Source organism: Balaenoptera borealis, assembly GCF_965194805.1.
Source record: "Balaenoptera borealis genome assembly, chromosome: 17".
Classification (NCBI taxonomy): domain Eukaryota; kingdom Metazoa; phylum Chordata; class Mammalia; order Artiodactyla; family Balaenopteridae; genus Balaenoptera; species Balaenoptera borealis.
This window is the reverse complement of record NC_138876.1, coordinates 53,961,824-53,985,467: the sequence shown is the minus strand read 5'-3', so window position 1 is coordinate 53,985,467 and position 23,644 is coordinate 53,961,824. Positions and strand designations below refer to the sequence as shown.

Genomic DNA, 23,644 nt, shown 5'->3' with positions numbered 1-23,644 from the left:
ATTATGTTTTTAAAGAAGTTCTTGATTCACCTTTACTTAATGTGCCTCAGTGGAAACCTATCTGCCTTACTTTATTGGAGATGTTTTACCTGTTTATCCTCCTCTGTGTGCGCTGGATAGTCCTTGGCTTTTGTTAGCCAGAAAGCAGCAAGCTTTTTGTTGCGTAGCTTCAAATATGTCTTTCCTAGAAGGAGCAAGTTTTTGCTATAGAAGTTTGGATCCACTGTACATAAGAAAAACAATTTAAATTTATCTCATATGAAATCGTATTGCTCTTATTTTTAAAGGCTTAATTTTTTTCATCTAAATTCCAATAATATACTTGTGTGGTCAATAAATGATTAGGCTAATTAGAATACTCTTTTGTTCAACTATTCATATCAAAAAATTTTATAATTACCATTTACTGAGTGTCTACTATGTGCCAGGCACTATATTACACACATTTCTCATTTTCACAGCAATTTCATAAAATTGGTACTCTATTTAATAGATGGAAAACTGAGGGTCCTGATAGAATATAAGCTCCAGAAGGACAAGGGTTTTCTTTTTATCATCTCTTTTGCTCCCTGCATCCTAAGTGCCTAGAACAGTGCCTAGAACTGTACTCAATATACATTTGTTGAATGAGTAAATGAAATCATGATGATATGTGTGTGTGTATATACACACACACATTTGGTCAACCTTTACTGAATGTGGGCTGTGTTTAAGCATAGATAAAACAAAGTCTCTGCTCTTTTGGAATTTATAATGAAAAGGAGAGACAAGCATGAGCACAACTAAATGTAATATAGGAATAAAAGGAATGCTTTGATAGGTGTACAAATTTTAAAGTGCTATGAGAAACCAAAGAAAAAGCAACTAACTAAGAGGTTACACCTGGGCTAACTTGGAGGCTGAATAGAATTTTAGCAGGATTCTTGGCTGAAGCAAAAATGTGAACATAAAGCCTATGAATGAAAGCATGGGACTGTCTCACTAACTTCATTAATTCTTTCTACAGTTTCCTCCTATCAACCTGGGACCCTTCTATATTCAAAGCATAATTCTTCCTGGATATAATTTATGATTAACTCCATTTGCCCCTTAACCCAAAACTGTTTTATTTCTTTAATTTGAACATATTTGTGAGGTGCCATGTTGATGTGCTTAAAGTTTCCTTGGAGTTAAGTAAATTCATTCATTCATTCATTCATCTACTTACTCATTCAGCAAATTTGCCAAGCATTATGTGCTAAGCAATGAGGATTCAACTGTGAGCAAGAAGACAAGAGTCCCCATCTTCCCTGAATTTAGTTTTAGACATGTAAACAAATATTCATACTATGGAGTGATAAGGGCCATGATGGAGGAAGTAAAAGGTACTAAAAGCATAGGAGGAGCTTCTGAACCAGACATGGGCCATAAGGAGAGGGCCCCCCCCTAGAGGAAGTGACCTTGAAGGTAAAACCTGGAGGATGACTGGAATTACCAAGGATTATTTTAGTTCCACAAGAGTATGATCATGTTTTTTTCAACAACCCGAATCCTTAAGCCTCTAAGGCCCTATTTTAACTTTGCAATTACACTTCTAAGTCTCTGAGGAAACTGCATTCCCAGATCATATCCATGATATGTAAAACTACCATATTGAGAGGATATCAATGGAAGGTAGTTAACAGTAAATCAGAATTAACGTATTACAGACAGTTAAAATTCAGACAAAATTCTTTAGAAGAAATGTTTTAAAAAATGCTTTGCTATCATGAAAACATTTGAACAAGTCCATATGAGTAGGCTCTAAAATTTAATAAATTGTCTTTAATTTTCTTCTGATTAAGTTTTATAGAAATATATTTGCAATGGTTTTTTTTGGGGGGGGGTGTGTACTTGGTAACAAAGGCTTATGTCCCTTACTTCTTTAGTTTCTCCTATTAATATTAGGAAGGATAATCTTAGGATAGGCTGATGTTCTCTAGGCTGGCTATTTCTTCAAAGTAAGAGTGCAGGAAACTCTTTGTCACAAAAGACAATATCTACAATAGAACAAAAACTGGCCTGTTTTAAAACCAGAGAGTTCTCATTTCAGTGCCATGTGAAATTTGCTGAGAGAGTCCATCTTAAAAAAGTATTTTCCTGTAACTAAGGTGACGGGTGTTAACTAAACTTGCTGTTGTGATCGTTTCGCAATGTATACAAATATCAAATCACTATGTTGCACACACGAAGCTAATACAATGTTATATGTCAATTATACTTCAATTAAAAAAAATAAAAACTTTAAATGAAAATAAATAAATGCCTCCGATTAGCTGTGTGATCTTAAATAAACAGTTAATCTGTCAAAGCCTCCTCTCAAAAAGGAAGGTTGAATTACATCAAATGAAGGACCATTCCAGAATTACAGCTCTAAATTCAGTAGCAGTCTATTTCTTACTCAGGTGATCTCTACTAAATAAGGACTTTAAAAATTATTTGATAATGTCTAGCTCAAAAAGAAGTTTATGAAGTATATCAGAATAACTTATTTTTGTTTTAAAAATTCCTATTATATGTGAAGCATTCATACAATTTTAAGTATATTAGTATGTGAAATAAAAAATTTGTTACCTTGCTCTGCCCTGTGAAAGTAGCCTAAGGCCTGTTAAAAAGACAAAAAACCCAAACATAATGAAAAGTATTAAAACAGAGTCAATTTTAAAAAAGCATTTTCTCAAAAGATCTATTCCTATATTAAATATAAGACAGGAAGTAAATTAAAACATCTTAAAATAATGGTCCCAAATGTAAAATAGATAGCTAGTGGGAAGCAGCCACATAGCACAGGGAGATCAGCTTGGTGCTTTGTGACCACCTAGAGGGGTGGGATAGGGAGGATGGGAGGGAGACACAAGAGGGAGGAGATATGGGGATATATGTATATGTATAGCTGATTCACTTTGTTATAAAGCAGAAACTAACATACCATTGTAAAGCAATTATACTCCAATAAAGATGCTAAAAAAAATAATAATGGTCAATTCATCAACAGTGAGAGGTTAATATAGCAAAATTGACCATAACACTATTAAATCATCAGAATACAGATTACAATTATGTGGACCATTTCTAGTAATAACTTGACTGCTACTTAGAACTCGTACCAAACTGGCATCACATGCAGAGAGGAAAGAACATGATCATGTGCAACTCAGATACTTTGACCTTTCTCTTCTGAAATCATAACAGGGACTACAAATAAAAACTAGATAAAATCAAAAGCTGAGTTTATTCGGTGATATATAAGTCATGCCAATGAATTTTTTTAAGTCCTTTATTACTGAAATTCCTGTATAAAATTTTAAGGTCAGTCTGAAACTCCCTGCTGATCGTGTCTTTTTTTCTTAGAATGCACATTCTTTTTAATAACAAATATTTCCCAACTCTGTTCTAACTATACAACTAAATATTCTTTGCATCAAATTCTGCACTATAGCTTCACAGAAAACATTATGATACAAGTATTGGAACAACTTTTTCAACTGTCTGCTTCCTTACTCTGAAAATTTTGTGATGAGTAAACCCGAAATATTTGCCCAGAAATCCCTTTCAAATTTTATTTTTAACAGGAGAAGCAAAAGGCCTTGGAAATATGAAAGACCATGAGCCTTTCAAACCTGCTGTGAAAAAAATGTTATAATTACTCTTCATTTATCAATACAAACACATGCTTTAATGTCCAGGTAAATGACTCTTACCTTACAGAATGTGTACCTAAAACATGCTAAGAGGCAAATGCTATATTTCTTGTTTTGTTTTATCATTTTTATATGGTATAGATTTCAAGCAGAAAATGAAGGTAGATTTTAGCCATGGGTTATTTTAGCTGACAATATACCAGAATTATCAGCCACTCACCTAAAGGGGAAAAAAAAACACTCACCAGTCACAGATAATAATTATTAAGCCTTTCTGATAAGATAGTTGCACTGCATCATTAGAAACGTGCTCAAGTCCCTCACTGATCAGAACTCCAGATGTGTGGACACTGTAGAGTGGCACAGCAGTTAAGAAATCAGTACTAACTTAACAAAGGACATCACACTACCTCCTCATAGGTGGAACTAGGAGGAGTTGCAAACAGCATTTTAGCAATTCTTCTTTGATACCAAGGCATTTCAGCAAATGTGTAACACCTATAGGGAAATAAAATGACACGTACATTCAAATTAGTTCTTAAAGAGAACTAAGCAACTTAACAGATATAAAAGGAATCTTCTCCTATTATATGTTTAAACAGTCTGTACTTTACATAATATCCAGTAGGTTAATATTTATACTGAATTATCTAGGGACTAATTTATGTTGATCCATCAATTACAGTGTATACTGTGACAGTAAAAATAGTAAGTAATATTTATAACAGTAATGATAATACAGTAGATCATTCACATTGAGTGCTTACTTTGTGCCAAGTGCTGAGCTAAGTGATTCTCTCATCTACTCCTTACAATAACTAAATGAAATAGAATCGTTACCCCTATTTTTTTACATAAAAATTAACTCAGAGAAGTTAAAAAAAAAAGAAAAATAACAAAACTAAACATGATATACCTAAATAACAATGGCAACCAACAATTTAAAGTCTACATATTTGAAAGGGTGTGGCAAATACTTAATTAACATCCAAAGCTCTTGACAATTTTCTGAAATAAGTAGGAAAAAAAGTGTTGGATCTTTGATTAGGGTCTGAACTCCTTGAGGATGAAACTATTTCATTCATGTTTGCTTGCCAGCATCTTAATTACTGACTGTTCCTCAATTGTCATTAATTCTCAGTAAGTGTTTTCTTAGTTAAATGTGTCCTTTATCCTGAAGGATATTTACTTCTCTTTTAAAAGAGTTTGATATGGGACTTTACACTGTTACCCCTCATAGAAGACAATAAATACTCAGCTCTGTAGACTACACCCAAAGAAAACAGTGGCAAACCTGTCTCAAGAAAGACTCTCAAACCAGTAAGCATTTAACACATTGGTGTATGCTCATACCAGCAAAATAATGACGTGCTCTGAACAAAGGTTACATAAAAATGGAAAGATACTGAAAGTCAGATTATATTATACCTCAGATGAATCAGACTGTATTTGACACACCTTGAAGATACCAAGACCCTCTTAGGGCATCCTACTGTATTACTATAGTTAGATCAATCCAATTCCATTTAGTCTGGTAAATAAGAATAGTCTTTCCCAAAAAAAGGAATTTAAAGGTCTAACGAAAAGTTTCAATGCCTTTTTAGTCTTAGTACGTTTCTAAATGATCTGAATAACAATGTTTAACAAGATCACAATCAAATTTAGTATTTTCTAAATACGAAACACTAAATAACCAGTACAACTGCTAGTTAATATAATGGATTAAACACTCTTGACTGCCAAATAATGTTTTTAAATATTTTACATTTTTCTTTTTTATATACTACCAAACAAGATATGTATACATACTACAAAAGATCATACTAAATACCATTGAAATATTTATTTAAAGAAATTTTCTTACCAAATACCCATAAGGTGAATTGCAGTAGCATCTTTAGGGTTGAGTTCAGTTGCTTTCTAACAAGAAATGAGAAAATGAATCATATTTGTTTCCTAAACACCAATAAGTACTTTACTATGTTTGCTGAAGAAACCATGATTAAAAACAATTGCAACCCTGCATTTCAATTTTTCTGATAATCAACACCAACTTTCTTCCTAATTCTTTTTTTTTTTTAACACCTTTATTGGAGTATAATTGCTTTACAGTGTTTTGTTAGTTTCTGTTGTATAACAAAGTGAATCAGCTATATGTATACATATATCCCCCTATCCCCTCCCTCTTGCACCCCTCCTAATTCTTTAATTAAATTTATTTCAGTACACTATCAATGCCTTATACTAAGGTTACTATTTTATAAGATTCAGAGGGACTTCCCTGGTGGTCCAGTGGTTAAGAATCTGCCTGCCAATGCAGGGGACACGGGTTCGATCCCTGGTCCAGGAAGATCCCACATGCCGCTGGAGCTACTGAGCCCACGCACCACAACTACTGAGCCCACGTGCCTAGAGCCCATGCTCTGCAACAAGAGAAGCCACCGCAATGAGAAGCCCGTGCACTGCAACGAAGAGTAGCCCCCGTTCACCGCAACTAGAGAAAGTCCGTGTGCAGCAACAAAGACCCAGCACAGCGAAAAATAATAAAATAAATAAAATTTTTAAAAAATTTAAAAAAGATTCAGAAAATGATAGGACTTATCAAGATGAAGAAAATACAAAATCTGTAAACAAATCTAATTTTGAAAACTAATAATCTATAGCTCTCAATATTTCTTCTAGATTAAAGGAAAAATAAGAAAGTTCCTTTTTGGCAAATCCTATATGACTATTGAGTAAAAGTATTCTTTGTTAAAAGAACAAAATACAAAATAATTTTAGAAAGTCTCTCCCTACGTGCAAATTTTGTTTAACTTCCCCACCTACACTTAACAAAGGAAAAATAAATACTAATTGTTCACAGAATTTATTAATTATGTATTATATAAAATATATTGATAAAGTCTCCCTAATTTCTATTTACTATGTGAAAGTCCTATGTGAACTAATGTAAAACATAAACTACAGAATAACTTTAAAGAAATGACTCCTCCTTTTATCCATTATTTTGTTGAAAACCACTCAGGAAATCTCATAGATTAATGTTAATCCTACTAATGATAAAAAAAGTTTAAAAAAAATTAGGACTCCCTAGCTTATGCTCTTCTATAGACACATATTTTCACTTTCAGTTGATAATGTGTGGGATACACATTTTCAAATACCTGTACTGGTTACCAGAGTGGTTCTGAAGCCAGACCACCAAGGTTTAAATCACAGCTCAATGACTTCTTACTTTTTGACCTTGGCAAGTTCTATATTCTTTCCATGCCTGAGTTTGCTTGTGTATAGGATCAAGAAAGTAGTACACCTACCTTATAGGGTTGTGGTGAAAATTAAATGAACAAGTAACAGGAGGTGCTTAACACAGTAATATTTTCTGTCATCAGGATCATCATTATTTTTACCTTTCATAAGTTTCAGACTCTTTATTACCACCACTGATCATAATGTTAGTAACGGGAGAGATAATAGCTAAACTAAGGCTAATCAAGTATGACTTGACAGGAATCCTGTTATCAATAATATGGGTAAGAATCAGCACTGACCTAATTTTTACTTTTCTATAAATAGAGTGATATGATTTACATAGCAAAATATATTTTAAAGTATATACAACTTATATTGAAAGCAACCTTTCCCAATCAGAGTTCCACTAGAAAATTAAGCCCTACAAAAAATTATATGAGTAACTACATTTTCCATTCTACCAAGAATGGTACAGAGCTAGTCCATTTTGATGCAAGGAAGAGAAGTTAATTCATCATATACAATGGATGCCTTGGGGCATTACAGTTTAATTTTCTTTTGGGATGGATTGAGAGGGGCTATTCTCAAGCAAACCTTTTCTTTTGTAATTCTTTCTGCCATTAGTTTAAACGTCTTCAAAAACAATGCAAAGATAATAATTCCTTATGACTTTAGATATAATAATGAAATCTGAATAGAAGTAGTATAAATGATCTTTTAGCATGTAAATACTTAACACTGTCATTTTTAAATAACACATACACATTTGAAAACTTATGGAAAACATTGGTTATTTTTAAATAATCTATAGCCTTCACTGTTTCTTTAAAGTATACATTAATATATTTTCTGCAGTATTTCATTATTCACATTGGAAGTTATCTGTCAGGTATTTCTACATTCCAAGGTATAGAGTAATTTAAATGATTTATCTAATGACACTAAGTAAATTACTATATTTCACTGAATCTAAGATACCATAAACGTTATGACACATCATTATTTTATATACCACTAAGAAAAAAGCACTGCCAATTATAAGATACCACTGATTATATATAATGCAATCTGATTTCAAAGGTCTTAAAACGTGAAAAATGTATATTATTAAATTGAAATATATATGTATGTGTATCAATATATACGTATATATGTGTGTGTGTGTGTGTGTGTATGTGTGTATATATATATATATGTATATATGTATATACACTACTGATGCCCAAATAAGAAGCTAGGTCTCCTGACTCCTAGTCCAATGTTCTTTTCCACTAGTCATTACATTAACTAGGAATTGAGACTATAACGATAAATATGTTTGTTTTCATCACTTTCTCTTCCTGTGTGTTTTTGAGATGGTCTATAATATCAAAAGACAGGGACTTCCCTGGTGGTGCAATGGTTAAAAATCCACCTGCCAATGCAGGGGACACGGGTTCGAGCCCTGGTCCGGTAAGATCCCACATGCCGTGGAGCAACTAAGCCTGCGCGCCACAACTACTGAGCCTGCGCTCTAGAGCCCGCTAGCCACAACTACTGAGCCCACGTGCCACAACTACTGAAGCCTGCGTACCTACAGCCCGTGCTCCGCAACAAAGAGAAGCCACCACAATAAGAAGCCCACGCACCGCAACAAAGAGTAGCCCCCACTCGCTGCAACTAGAGAAAGCCTGCGCGTGGCAACAAAGACCCAACCCAGCCAAAAATGAAAGAGAGAGAGAGAGAAAGAAAGCAAGACAGATAAATACACTGAGTTTTTAGCTGCAGTTTTTTTGTTGTTTGTTTTTGTACAACGGAATAGTGTGTATGCACATCATGAAATATACAAACTCCTGGAGAATTTCTGGCACCTAAGGAAGAGCTTACTATAAATAAGTAAATTAACTTTGGGGGAAATATTAAAACACACACAGAGATCATAATCGTATACAGTACTATTACCTTTGGGAGTGGTATGTCAATTGTATTAGATTGTTAGATGAGACTACACCTCCTGGCACTCAGGACTTTGTATAAGCCTCTCCCACGTTCTCCAGTCTTGGCCACGTTACTTGTTTAGGTCGACAGGTTATTACCAAATGTGATGCAAACATGCTTGATAAAAGTCTGCACGATGGAAATTTTCCCTTGGAATGCTCACTCTTGGAAGCCAGCTACCATGCTATAAAGAAGCTTGGGCTACACTACTAAATGATGAGAAGAAAAGTAGAGAGAAACTGTTGTAGATGAGAGGGCATCTTCTACATTCCCGTCCCAGCTGAGGGTCCAGGTGAATGTAGCCCTCTAAATGACCTAAGCCACAACAAGCAGAACAGAAGCACCACTGTGCACAGTTAATCCACAGAACTGTGAGAAATAAATAGTCATTGTTTTAGGCCACTAAGTTTTAGGTGGTTTGCTATACAGCAAGAGATAAGTGAAACAAAAATCTATTCAGAAAACTAATGACTTTTAAAGTTCATCAGTACCTCAAAATGCTCCTTGATCACGTAGGCATTTGCAATTTTAGCCCTGATTCCTTCATAATCTCCAACATCGCTAATACAGATTGCATACCACTAAAAATAGAAGAAAAAAAGGTGTAAGAATAATAATACTCAACAGTATTCCATTCAATACAAGGTAAAACTGAATAACTATTGATATTTATTCCTCAGTAGTCATTTAATAAAAAGCCGAGCACAAAAACTGTATTAAATATACTGGAATATACAAGAAAAAGTAGACAGGGCCCTCAAGGAACTTGGACATGTTTTTAGAGAACTATAATACAAGGCAGAGGGTAGTGAATCTCTAAGAAAGTTACCAACACAATGGGGAGATAACGATTCATATTTATGGTATGAATATAAATTTAGAGAAACATGCGATTTAATAATTATCATTTTATTTTCTTATCCTATTTTCTTGGAGCTGCTTCTTCTCCCACACCTTCATTGTTATAGTAATAACAGCCACATTTGTCAATTGTGACCTTGTCCCCACACCCATAGCTGGACACAGACCCAAACTGAGATAATCTGAGTTTCTTCCCTAAGAACCAAAACCAAAATATCCAAGCTTCATAAACCCAGATGCTGTGGAAAGTCACAAAACTGAGGATGAGAAAAAAACTAAAGTAAAAAAAGATTTGCAGATAACAGCAAAGAGGAAAGACAATGAAGCCTCAGAGCAATTGAGCCAGTTTTTCCTGAAGCCTCAGAGCAATTGAGCCAGTTTTTCCTGAAGCCTAAATGCATCTTGCCTTTGGGTTCTGTGAGATACAACAGTTTCTTATAAACATGCACCATTTCTTTTTGTTTGTGCTTATATCTGTGAAATTTTAATAATTATAACCATAAAAATGTTAATACTTAAACTTCTGTTTAAATCTATTCTCCACCAAAATCTTTTGTATCTTGATATTTTTATTGAAAATAAAAGAGTATAATTTAAAACACACACTGACTATGCTCATTTAATTTCCATTGACAGTCACCCAGCTGCCCAAATTCAGATGACTAGAGGTGTCATACAGCGTTTCAAATTTGGTGCTCTGATCTTTTCCCACGTATCAGGGCTCTAGATAAAATCACCTTCTCTTATGCATTTAACTATCATCTATATCAAAGCAAACACAAACTTACGGATGAATCCTAAACATTCTGCTTAGATTGGCGTTTAGTTACTACATAGGACTGTTAATTAATGATCATACTAGCAAGAGCTGATGGTAGGAGCTGTGATCATGGGTGATTTTTATTTCCATATTGGTACTTTTTTTCAATTTCCAAAATGTCTATTTTCTGTAATGAGTTTACATTATTTTTAAAGAAAACTTTTCTTTTATAACAGATAATCTAGCCAAGAAGGGGTAATAGACACTATACCTACCTTCTTGCCTGAAAGACTAAAATAAGCAGACAAAATATAAGAAATAAAGACTCTCAAGATATTATACACATCAGGCAACAGTGACATCTCACAGACGAGAAACAAATGAGCCCCATGGCTGCCCTGAAGAAATTTCTAGGTTGAAGCCCAGGGAGGCAAAATAGGCCAAGCAGTGTCTCTGCTTTGAAGAGATGGAACTGGGAGTCTGGGGAAGCCCAGGTGTCTGGAGTTCACAGAGCAGAATACTGTAGAAGAAATAGCTGACCGGAGCTAGAACTCCAGATGAAGAACTGCAGAGGGTCACCCTTTTCAGCTGAGTAAAGATCATCGCTTGCATATGAAAAGACTATCCAAGGCTGAGAAAAGAACCACCCAAAAGGTTTAAAAATCCAGAGCTCACAAAGATCTAGGAATATCAGTTGTAAGGAAAACAACAACAACAACAAAAAAACCCTCCAAATTAAATGCTACTCTAGTTCTGCCTAAAAGCCTTCTTTCCTGCTACTTTGAAAATCCTCTTTGACAGTTACTTGACACTGAAAAATTACAAAACACTGATGGAAAAAAAAAGACCTAAACAAAGGGAAGAATGCATAAGTTCATGGATTGGAAGATATCGTTAAGATGGTGACAGTCCCCAAGTTGATCTACAAATTCAATGAAAACCCTTTGAAAAATCCAACTGGCATCTTTGCAGAACTTTACAAGCTGATCCTAAAGTTCATACAGAAATTCAAGGGACTGAGAATAGTCAAAACAAAAGAAGTCAAAACAAAAGAAGAACAAAGTTGGAGGACTCACACTTCCTTATTACAAAACTTACTACCAAGCAATAGTAATCAAGACATTGTGGTACTAGCAAAAGGATACACACTGACCAATGGAATAGAACTGAGAGCTCAAAAATAAACCCATACATTTATGTTGAACTGATTTTCATCAAGGATGCCAAGACCATTCAGTGGAGAAAGAATAATCTTTTCAACAAATGGTGGTAGGACAACTGGATATATATATGCCAAAGAATGAATTTGGACTCCTACCTCTCACCATGCATAAAAGTTAAGTCCAAATGTACCAAAGACCTAAATGTAAGAGCTAAAAAATATAAAACTCTTAGAAAGAAACATAGGTGAAAACCTCTGTAACACTGGATTGGGCAAGTTTTTTAGATATGACATCAAAAGCACAAGCAATCAAAGAACAATAAATATATTGGACCTTATCAAAATTAAAAACTTTTGCAAAGAACACTATTAAGAAAGTGAAAAGACAAGCCACAGGATGGGAGAAAATATTTGCAAGTCATATATCTAACAAGGGACTAGTATACAGAAAATATTCTCTTATAATTCAACAATAAAAAGACAAGTTTAAAAATGGGCAAAGAATTTAAATAGACATTTTCTCCAAGGAATATATACAAATGTCCGATAAGTATATGAAAAGATGTTCAATATCACTAGTCATTAGGAAAATGCAAATCAAAACCATGATGAGATACCACTTAACACCTGCTAAGATGGCTATAATTTTTTTAAATGGACAATAACAAGTGTTGGCAAGGATGTGGAAAAACTGGAACCCTCATACACTGCTAGTGGCAATGTAAAATGGTACAGCTACTTTGGAAAATAATTTGACAGTTCCTCAAAAAGAATTACATAGAATGACCATATGAACCAGTAATTCCACTACTAGGTATATACTCAAAAGAATTTAAAACATATTTAAACAAATACTTGTGCACGAATGTTGATAGCTACACTATAAGCAATAGCCAAAGGTGGAAATAAATGTCCATCAACTAATGAATGGATAAACAAAATGTGGTATACAATGAAATATTATTCATCCATAAAAAAGAATAAAGTACTGATAAATGCTACAAGGTGAATGGACTTGAAAAACAATGTAAGTGAAAGATGTCAGACACAAATTATCCCATATTGTATGATTCCACTTCTATGAAATATCCAGAGTAGGTAAAGCCATAGAGACAGAAAGCAGATTAGTGGTTGTCAGGGGCTGGGAATAAGAGGGAATAGAGAGTGACTGTTTAATGGGTAGAGGGTTTCCTTTTGAGGTGATGAAAATGTTTTGGAACTAGAGAGAGATAACTATTGCATAACACTGTAAATGTATAAATGCTAATGGTATAAAAATGCGAAATGTATAAAATGGTTACTTTTATGTTATGTGAAGTTACCTCAATTAAAAAAATAAATAAAAGCAGGCGTTCACACAAAAACTTGTACGGAATTATTTATAGCAACATTATTCATAATAGCCAAAAAGTGGAAACAACCCAAATGCCCATCAGCTGATAAATGAATAAACAAAAATGGTATTTCCATACAATGGAGTATCATTCAGCCATAAAAAGGAATGAAGTACTGTCATATACCAACATGGATGAACGTTGTTCATCCATGGCTAAGTGAAAGAAGCCAGACACACAAAGGCCACATAACGTATGATTTCATTTACATGAAATGTCTGAATAGGCAAATTAATAGAGACAGAAAGTAGCTCAGTGCTTGCCAGGGGACAGGAGCAGGAGACAACTGGGACTAACTGGTTATAGATATGGGGTTTGTTTTGGGGGTAATGGACATGTTCTGGAATTAGATAGTGGTGAAGGTTGAACACCATAGTAAAATATGCTACAAACCACTGAAGTGTATACATTACAATGGTGAATTTTACATAATGTGAAGAATATAAAACAAGTAAAAATAAAAGCAAGAATTAGCATCTCCTTACAAGAAGTACAGTTAAATATAAAGGCACAAATAAAAGTAAAAGGACAGAAAAGGATGTAACATGTTAACAATCGAAAGAAAACAAGAGTGGTTACATTCATATCAGACAAAGTAGACTATAAAACCAAGAATATTTCTAGAGATAAAGAAGATCATTTTACAATGATAAAGAGGTCAATGCATCAAGAAAATACCAATGCTAAATGTTTATAATCCTAATAACAGCACTTTAAAATACATGGTGTAAAAACTAAAAAAATTGCAAACAAAAACAGATAAATTTACAATTATACTTGGAGATTTCAACATCCCTCTGTCAATAATTTATAGAAGTAGACAGAAAATCAGTAAGGATATAGAAGATTCAAACACCACTATCACTATCAACCAACTTGACCTGAATGACATTTATGAGATATACCCAACAACAGCTGAATAAATATTCTTTTCATGTGCAAAAAGAACATTTATAAATATGGACCATATTCTGGGCCATAAAACAAGTCTCACCAAATTTAAAGGGTCTGTATGTTTCATCCTTAATATAAACAAGTAGCGGTAGAAGTGGGGGTCCAGGGGAGACAGAACCATCCCCTAAAGGGAGCATTTGGAAATGCATGGAGACAGAATTTGGTTGTCACAATGATTTGGGGGCTCCACTGAGGACAGTCTAGTATGATAAAGTGATGTCCTAATCCAAAATACCAATAATGTCCCCTAGTCTCCCCACAGTAGCCACTGAATAACATTCTAAACCAGTCAGGAAATCCAGAAGCTAGTGGAGTTACATGTAAAAAGTTATACTAGGTCTCAGCTGTCCAGCTGCTATACTCCTACCTCCACATAAAACAGAAATATAATGTGAGGAAAATGAGAAAACATTTGTCCAGTGTTCGTACTACTAGAAATGAAGATTGAGGTAACTCATGAAACTACTAACACTCTGGTTTAAAAATAAGCCTTCACAAAAGTAATTTATCAAACATACTAATGAACTTAGAATAAATGTTCAAGAATGCAAAGAACTACTTCTGTTTGAAAAAAATGTTATAAAAATAAACCTCTTCCCTACTTCTTTAAAAGAGAGCTATTTCTTTCCTATGTAAATTAGAGACAGTAGGTAAGTACAGACCAATGTCCCTCTCAGTACATGGTAACAGTTACAGTACTGTAAGCACCTCACCTTATGAGCTGCAAAACTTGATTCATTTTTTTCTAGTGCCCTTTTTGCATACTCTAGGGCTTCATACAACAAGAGTTTTTTCTCCTCTTCTGAGGTTCCACTGAGTTGAGCTTTATCACGTGATGCCCGTGCCAAACGCCACAATAACTCTGCATCTTCACTGATTTGAAATAAATATAAAACAACAACCATTTTAGCTCAATTTTAAAATTGTTAAAGGTCATATCACTAATGAATACATACGGTCTTTCAGGTCAGTGAGGATACAGCGAGCAATATGATATCAAAATCCGTTTTTCATGTTAAATTTATTATTTTCTACCATACAAAAACTGTATTTGACAAAACTTCCTACAAAATATCCAATATTATACATAAACATTAACTTACTTATAATATCTAAAATACTAACTTCCTTAGAAAATATCTGTATTTGAATTCTCCGAACACTTTCCCTACAAAATTCAACATTATAACTTGAAGCTTGACTTCAGTGGCACTGTGCTTCAGACAGCTCACTAACTGGTTCAGACAGTACCATAAAATACATAAATTTATAGACAAGATCATGCTCTATAAAACAAAATGCTGTATCCATAGCTCCAAATACAGTACCTGGCACACAAAAAATATATGATAAATATCTGTTAATGAATGAATGATTAAATATAATGTAATCTCAAAATAAATCTTATCTTTGAATGTATCATCCATGCCATGATGCATGAAATATTTAAAGCTTTGGACTCCTTGAAGAACTGCCATTTAAATATAATTATATAAGACTTGAAATGGCTAATAAATAAAACAGAAACCAAGATTAAAAGTTAGGAATATTTCTTTAAAAACTAACCTTAAATTCCTTTTTATTAAATGTTTGTCTTTAAGCCTACTACATTATACATTTCTTAACAAAAATACTATTCACATAAAGTTGAATGAAACTAAAGGTAGCAATAGTATAACTATAATTCAATGAATATGGAATAACTACCTTGTAGCTTACTTTTCAAGTAACTGAAATGACTATAAAATGCCAAGCCAACCACCTCAAGTTACTGAGGGAACAATGGAAAAGGAAAGTTGGATCCTATAGATATTTAGGAAGTAAAATTGATGGGTCTTGTGGGGAAAACTGGTTTGGGGAATCTAAGAAAGGTAGTTGAAAATGACTCAATATTTTTAGTTCAGGAGATGAGGTAAATCAGTGATCTGGAAATGCCATCTAGCCTGATTTGACTTATTTTATTGGGCTGAATCTCCCTCCTTCTTCATCCTCCCCCCAAAAATGAGGGCACATTAATACACCAGACTAAGATGTAAGCTAATACTAAAAATAGAAAAAGGAGGTATTTTTAGTTCCTCTATGAGACTGTGCTTCACAGCGATACACAGATATCATTCAATGGTGACAAAAAATCATCCTAGCTCATTCAAATCTTAAAGCAATAAGAAATTAATTTAGAAGAAATGAGAAATATACATATAGATAAGATAAACATCTATTCAATGACTACCTTGTATTCAAAGTAAAATAACAAAATGAAAAAAAATTTCAACATTCAACTAGAATAAGTAGAACCACCTTTTCTGAATGAGATATAGGTAGCACTTTTGAGTCACTTAACATTAAGAAAAAAATCATACTATAAATTAAACTCTAAGAAGTATTATTTTGAAGTAAAAACTTTTAAAAACTATAAAAATTCCAAGCACCAAGAATATTTTAATTGTTAAATAACAAAAAATTTCAGGAAACCACAAACCCAGGCCTATCATACATAGCCCACCTTTCCTTGTACTGGGATAGCAACTGGTAAAGTTTTTCTGTTTCTCCACTTTCATATAGGTAGTCTGCTTGTTCAAGGATTTCTTCAACTCTGAAGACTATAAAAGAAAAAGACACAATAAAGTAGGTCTTCCCAAGCCAGATGGCAATAATTCTAAGAAACATGAACACTTTTATATAGAAGCAAAAGAAATTAGATACAGAAATCACCTATAAAGAAAGATCAGAAATTCTGAACAATTGAGATGTAAGTATAGTAGAAATAAGTATGAAGCTATCACACATAATAAGTGATTTATTAAAACCTTGGAAAATAAAAAATTAGAAAACTTATTCTGGTACTGACTTAATATGACACATTTTAAAAAATGAAAAAAGTAATTTTCTGTAAGGAATTTATGGTACCCTTACCCTTCACACAAAGCCTTTGTTATTGTTGCCGCTGTGAAGTAAAAATCCATTGCAGAAAATGATATGATGTCCACTTACAGCACGGAAAATTATTAATTTGCATGGAATGCAACACACTGTTTTACTAGATTCTTTTTATGATCTAACTTATACAGACATTGTTATGGAAAAAGAGTCAAATCTGTCATCAAAAAATTTAGATGAAGTTAACTACACAGAGGATCTGAAACTTAAATCAGAGGCACTATGCTCCAACCAACTCATTAATGAGTTTAGATATTACAACAAAAACCATAAAACTTATAGACAGTGTAATGCTCTAAAAAAGTTGACTAGTTACTAAAAAACCCAATTAGTCTGAATTTCAGATATTCCAGTTATTACTAACAAACATACACATTTAATTTTGTCTTCTATAAGGGTGCTGTATTACTTAGTCTTATGTATAAGCCAACATTCCAATATGTTCAGTCAAGTTACTTTATTATTTATCTTAGTATGCTTTAATCATAGTGTATGTGAGGCTAAAAAATTTTTTTTTCATTGAAGTACAGTTGGTGTACAATATTATATATTACATGTGCACTAAAATTTTTTTAAGTTTATGAAAAATTAAAATCTAGACCAGCAAAAAAAACTCATAAATATATGACACAACTATGTAAACTGAAGTATTTTTTAAGTTAAAATCATCATGTAATTATACTAATTTAAGAAAAATTAAATGACAACAGCAAAGAAACCCTAAAATAAAGATTTTTTTTCCTCTATAATCCTACTTCAGTCTGGTTAGGTGCTATAGTTTAGCAATATTCTCATGGCCAGTTAATTTTCTTAAGTTTGCTTTCATTCTATTCTATATTTTTATCAGTGGCTGATTTTCCATATTTGGGTTATAAAAAGCCAAAGATTCTTCAAGAGTAAGTAGTAGGAAGTAAATAGTCTCAGCATTCTTAGTCAATATTTGTGGTAGGCAAAATAATGGCCCCAGACAAGCCCATATCTCAACCCCTGGACCTGTGAAAATGTACAGTTTACTAGGGCAAAGGGGAATTAAGCTTGTAGATGGAATTAAGGTTGCTAATTAGCTAACCTTAAAATAGTAAATTATCTTAGCCAGGTGGGTCCAGTATAATCACGAGTCCTTAAAAGCAGAAGCAGGAAGCAGAAGAAAGTCACAGCTGGTATGACAATGGAAACAAAGTCAGATACACTTACTTAGGAATAGTAAAAACAAAAAAATGTAAGTATCATCCAGCATCTGGATGCTAAATAAAAAGCTGGAGGGCTAAATAAACAGGGGAGTCACTATACCCCATTTCCTTTTTCCAACTTCTAGGAATTCATGTTTATTCAAGTTTGTTATACAATTCTGTAACTACTCTCTCTTCAATAACTTCAGAATGGTAGCTTAAACAACTTTAAAGCATGAGCTCCTTCTGAATTTCCCAAAGTTTTTCTGCACTCTTTTTCAAACGGGCTTCCTCTTCAGGGGTCAGCTTTATCTTTGTAAGGTGTGCAATACGATTCTCTCCCAGAATACAAGGAACACTAAGGAACACTTCATTTATTCCATAGAGGTCCTTACTTATGGTGGAAACTCTCCTAAGACTCTTAAAAATGCTTTCTGTTAAATCAGCTAAAGTTAGGCCAATGGCCCAATTAATATAAACTTTCCTTTTAACCATTTCATAGCCATAGGTAATCACTCTTTGTGGACATTTTTCCACTGTTCAGGATCTTTATCTGTTCCTATATCTGAGTTTAGATCCTTCAGAGGGACACGGCAATGTTAACTCCACTCCACAAAGGTACACTTCAGTTTCCATGTTTACCAAGGATCCATCTATAACAGCTTTCAGAGTGCATAGCAAGCCTTTGCCCAATGAAGAAATGGAAATGGGTAGACTTCAGATTACAGCCACTTCCAGTAACATGGTTTTTGGGAAAGCCACTCAACTTCCAAGCTACGTAATTAAGATATCCACTGGATTGGAAGCAAATATCAGTTTGCAGCCAGGACTACACTGGGTAATACTAGAAATCATTAATTTAAAGATGGGCACATTTTACTTGACTACATAAAAGTGTGTTTCTCTTTTTCTTGGGTATGCACCTGCTGTGATAATCACTAGATTGGAGTTTGCAGTGACAAGGTAATCTTTGCTGGAAACAATATTTGGCATTTTCATGAAAGGGCTGCCATGTTCAAGAGCCACTGTCTCACCCTTCAGTTTGCCTTCATCAACATCCACAAAGGCAAGTTCATCACTCAAGCCTTTTAATAAGATGCTATTAGCACAGGCCATGACAACCAATCCAGTTCCTATAATGGAGATCTTATTGTGATGAACGGTTTCCTCTGAAGTGAAATTCTTAATAAGTTCACACTTGACAGTAGCCATCTTGGAAACGGGAGTGAAGGGTCAGCCATTGCTCAGCAGGATGTGTAGTCTGGCTGGGACACAGAGCGATCTCTGGGCAAGGGAGCCTACCCACTTGGTGATCCACAGGACTCCTGTAGCCCAGTTCACGGCCATTCACTCAAGAGGTGGAGGAAGAAAATGGAGGAAAGCCACATCAAAGTACCTTGAAGTACAAAGTCAGGAAACAGTTGACGGTTTGACACCCCCCCTCACCCTCTACTACTGTGGCTGCGCAAGGCCACACCCCAGATCATGCAGGCCTCACAGGGGCCTAGCACCTTAAAATGTTATTTTTAATTTACCAAATATGCAGTAATTTTCTGTCATTAGGACACTTCTCAAAAAACCAACTATGATCATTAAGCCTATAAATAATTTTGACTTTGCCTTTCAAAGTCCCATATTTTGTTCCTTAGGGAAGCCCTAAGACTTTGCACTAATTTCTGTAATGGTGCTAAAGCTCACTGAAACTAAGTGTGATAGACGTGAAAAGAAATAGGTAAGGTCTCTGCTCTGGTACTTTGAAGAAGTTTAACTTTTTGAGCTTCTTTTCAAAAATATAATGGGGCACACACAGAAAAATCTTAGAAGTGCAACCACTGGGCACGTCTCTCAAGGATGCTTTAAAAAAATTAATATTGTAATGTGAAAATATGGCTTCTCCTAACTACTTTACAAGGTTGCTGTGAGAGTTAAAGTTATGGTGAAAAGTCTAGAGAGCTTTAAGAAGCTGAGTTTTAAGTATTTGCCAAAATATGTCATTGAGCCAGTGACAAAACCAAGTCCTCTACTTTGTCTTTCATGAAAATAAATGATACATTAAACAAAAGAAAAGATAAAACAAAAACGTAGCAATTCAAGTATCTGCTTTTTTAAAAATATAAGAATAGTCATGGGCAAATGAAATCAACAAATAACTAGTACTCTTTAGCTAATCTCAAATTCTTCATCTACTAGAACTTTAATAAGAACATCTGTTCAAAATCAAATCTCTTCTTTCCCAAGTACCTTCTTGATAGTTAAAAAGTGAGGACTAAAAAAAAATAAAAAAAAAAATAAAAAAAAAAAAAGTGAGGACTGTGAAAAACAAAAAGGCTTATTAACTCATAAATTAAAAGTTTTTCTCTAATAGACTGAATTTTGGCTCTGTCTACATATACAACTGGTTTAACTAAATTTAATTTTTAAAATATGGCAAGTCTTATTTTATGTTTATATATCTATAGTTTGCTAAATTAAAAAATAAAAAATTTGATGGAATGTTTCTATTTTTCAGCCAGTTATTTGATATTTAGTACCAAATTGCATTGTTTATAAATAAAATGTTTTTATCTCAAAGTAATTAGACTTTTCTTAACTACATCAAGAAGAATGTAACACCTCGGCATTAAGGAAACAAAAGAATCATTGTATCATTATAAAGTAGGCACAGCCAAATAAATACATAAATAAATAAATATTTTAAAAAATAGAGGTTGGCAAACTTTTTCTATAAAGATCCAGAGAGTAAATATTTTAAGAGCAAATATTCTTTGTGGGCCAGATATGGTCTCTGTGGTATATTCTTCCCCCCTGGCCCCACAACCCCTCCGCCCTTTAAAAATGTAAAAAACATTCTTAGCCCAAGGGTCCTATAAAACTATAAAGTATTAATTGAGTATTTCTCACTGAAGGAGCTCTAGCTGCTAGAAGACATTTTATATATTTGAATAGATAATGCAACTAACATATTAGAGGCTAGATTATTTTCTGCTTTTCTCTAGTCGTCAGTCTGATATATATACATATACATATATCTATATCTATATCTATACCTATATCTATATCTATATCTATATCTATATCTATATATCTGTCTGTCCACAGTGGAGACATATAGACAAGTAGAGAAAAGCAGAAAATAATCTAGTCTCTAACATGTTAGTTGCATTATCTATTCAAAAATAATAAGTTATTAACAAAATATAACAAACACAAACAACTCTAAGTGTTCCTGATGTTTACCTTAGGCTTACCTTTGGCTGCAGCATGAACCACAGCAGCCTGGGAAATGACTTGATAAGCTTCAAAACCCAAATAAGACAAGGCAGAGAATAAAAGACTTCTTTTGAAAGCTCCTGGGTTTCCTATCACCTATGGAAAGAATTATGGTCAGGGTTAACAAACTTAGAAAATTTGAAGAAATTGCTATCCCAAGCAAAGATTACATCAATTTTCTCCTACCCCCAAGACAATCCTATGAGTATTGGAAGCTCAAAATTTACTTTGTCAAATTCTTCAGTAAAACTATTTCACATAATTACTTTATAGGGAGAGCATATCCTGCTAAGAAAAGATTCTTAACAATGGCTGATGGTGGTAGCTTATGTAACGATCACAGTTATGCTGATAAGTGCTGGACTGGAAGATTTACATTTTATTTGAGGAAGCATGGATATTATAATTTCTTGAAATAAAATAAGAGACCAATATAATTAATATCAACCTTAAGAACAGACAAGATGAAAGATATCAAATATGGTAATTACACATAAAAAATATACATGGCTTTAAATAAAGCTATCTTCAAAAGTGATCCATGAAACCCAGTTTTAAAATAAACCATGAATAAAATAAAGAGCATATCAAAACAGATTTAGAAATTAATTTTCATAATTATGGCCAGAATTCTCAAGACCAATGGCAAAGGAGTATATGGATATCACTGCAGCAATTCTTCCCTTTTTTTTCACATAGCATCAATTTTGTCCTTTCTGTCAATTTATTCCCATCTGTATAAAAACAAGCTATACTATCTTTGTAAGCTGTAATTGTTCCCTTCTTAAAAACAAAACAAAAAGCTTCCTTTTGACTTCACATCTCCCTTCAGTCTCATTTTCCAAATTCTCTTTTCAGCAAAACTCTTTCAAAAAGTTGTCTAGAGCTCTGTCTCCACTTTCTCTCTTCCCATTTTCTCTTGAGCTCACACAAATCACTTTTACCCCCACAACTCCACTGAGAGTATTCTAGTTAAGGTAACCAAGGATGCTATTTCCTAGTAAACTCTCATATTACTTGATCTATCAACAGCATTTCACAGCTGTTCACTCCCTCCTTTTTTAAAAAAAAATCATAAATGGTTAATATAAGAAATTTTTAAAATATTGCTTTATTGAGATATGTGACATAAAATAAACTGCATATTCATAATGTGTACCATGTGTTAAGATATACGTAAACCCGTAAAACTATCACCACAATCAAGATAATGAACATATCCATCAATCCCCCAAATTTCCTCGTCTTTTTATAATTCATCCAACCCCTTTCCTCAGTACTTGCTGTGTTCTCTCACTCTTGAAGCACTCTTCGCTTAGCTTTTGTAATACTACTCTCTTGAATTTACTCTTATTTCAGTAACTGCTCCTCCTCTTTTGTTGGTTCCTCATCTCCAAAACCTCACTGCCCAGGTGTGTCCTGGGTTTAAACTCAGACCTTCGTTTCCCTACACATATCATTTTGGTGATCTCATTTTGTTTCATGGCTTTAAACGCCATCAACATGCCAAAAACATGCAAATTTTTAAAAGCGCAGAGGTCTCCGCTTAACTTCAGAATCATATATCCAGCTGCCCAAACAACATTTACCTCCACATGAAGTATAACAGGCATCTCAAGTATCAGCCAAAACAGCTATTGTTTCCCTCAAGTCCACTTCACTCAGTTTTCCCCTTCATGGTATTCACCTTGTACATTAGCCATTACTCAGCACAATGCCTTCCATACAATGAATTCTGAAAAAATATTTGTTGAAAAAAAAATTTGTTGAACAAAAGAAACAAGCTATCTCTTAAATATGTTTTTTCTTCAACACTGATTATAATGATTTCAAGCTAGAAGGAATTCAAATATACAAACTCATCACTAGATGGAAAGGAATGTGTCACCACCATCTCCTGGTTTTTCTACTACTTCTTGCCAGCTCCTCCTCCTCTTAAATGTTGGAATTCCTCTGTGATAGGCCTTCTTCTCATCTTACTATTAAATACATTTGACCCTCCAACAACACAGGTTTAAGCTGTGTGGGTCCACTTATATGTGGATATTCTTCAATAAATATGTACTACAGTACTAAACAGTTGAACCCACAGATACAGAGGACTGACTGTAAAGTTATAGGCAGATTTTCGACTGCTTGGGGGGTCAGCACCCTTAACCCCTGCATTATTCAGGGGTCAACTGTACTTTCAACTTCTACCATGGCATCATTTACAACTATATGCTAAAGTCTCCTGAATCTCGATCTCCAGC

The 23,644-nt window shown here is 33.8% G+C and overlaps 1 protein-coding gene across 7 annotated transcripts in view; it reads right to left on the bottom strand.

Moving 5' to 3' along the window:
• RMDN1 (regulator of microtubule dynamics 1) overlaps positions 1–23,644 on the bottom strand; it is a 42,798-nt gene that overhangs the window by 6,718 nt on the left and 12,436 nt on the right. The window contains exons 2-10 of one of the 7 annotated variants that reach the window (XM_082363599.1): positions 21,371–21,488; positions 16,520–16,616; positions 14,730–14,889; positions 9,377–9,466; positions 8,537–8,578; positions 5,524–5,579; positions 4,070–4,157; positions 2,593–2,623; positions 90–184 (exon numbers count right to left, since the gene is read on the bottom strand). In XM_082363599.1, the coding sequence (XP_082219725.1) occupies positions 90–184; positions 2,593–2,623; positions 4,070–4,157; positions 5,524–5,579; positions 8,537–8,578; positions 9,377–9,466; positions 14,730–14,889; positions 16,520–16,616; positions 21,371–21,488 (777 nt within the window). Of the gene's footprint in view, positions 1–89; positions 224–2,592; positions 2,624–3,730; positions 3,880–4,069; positions 4,158–5,523; positions 5,580–8,536; positions 8,579–9,376; positions 9,467–14,729; positions 14,890–16,519; positions 16,617–21,370; positions 21,489–23,644 lie in introns of those variants that run through there. The other 6 variants (XM_082363598.1, XM_082363601.1, XM_082363600.1 and 3 more) reach the window with 6 other exon arrangements.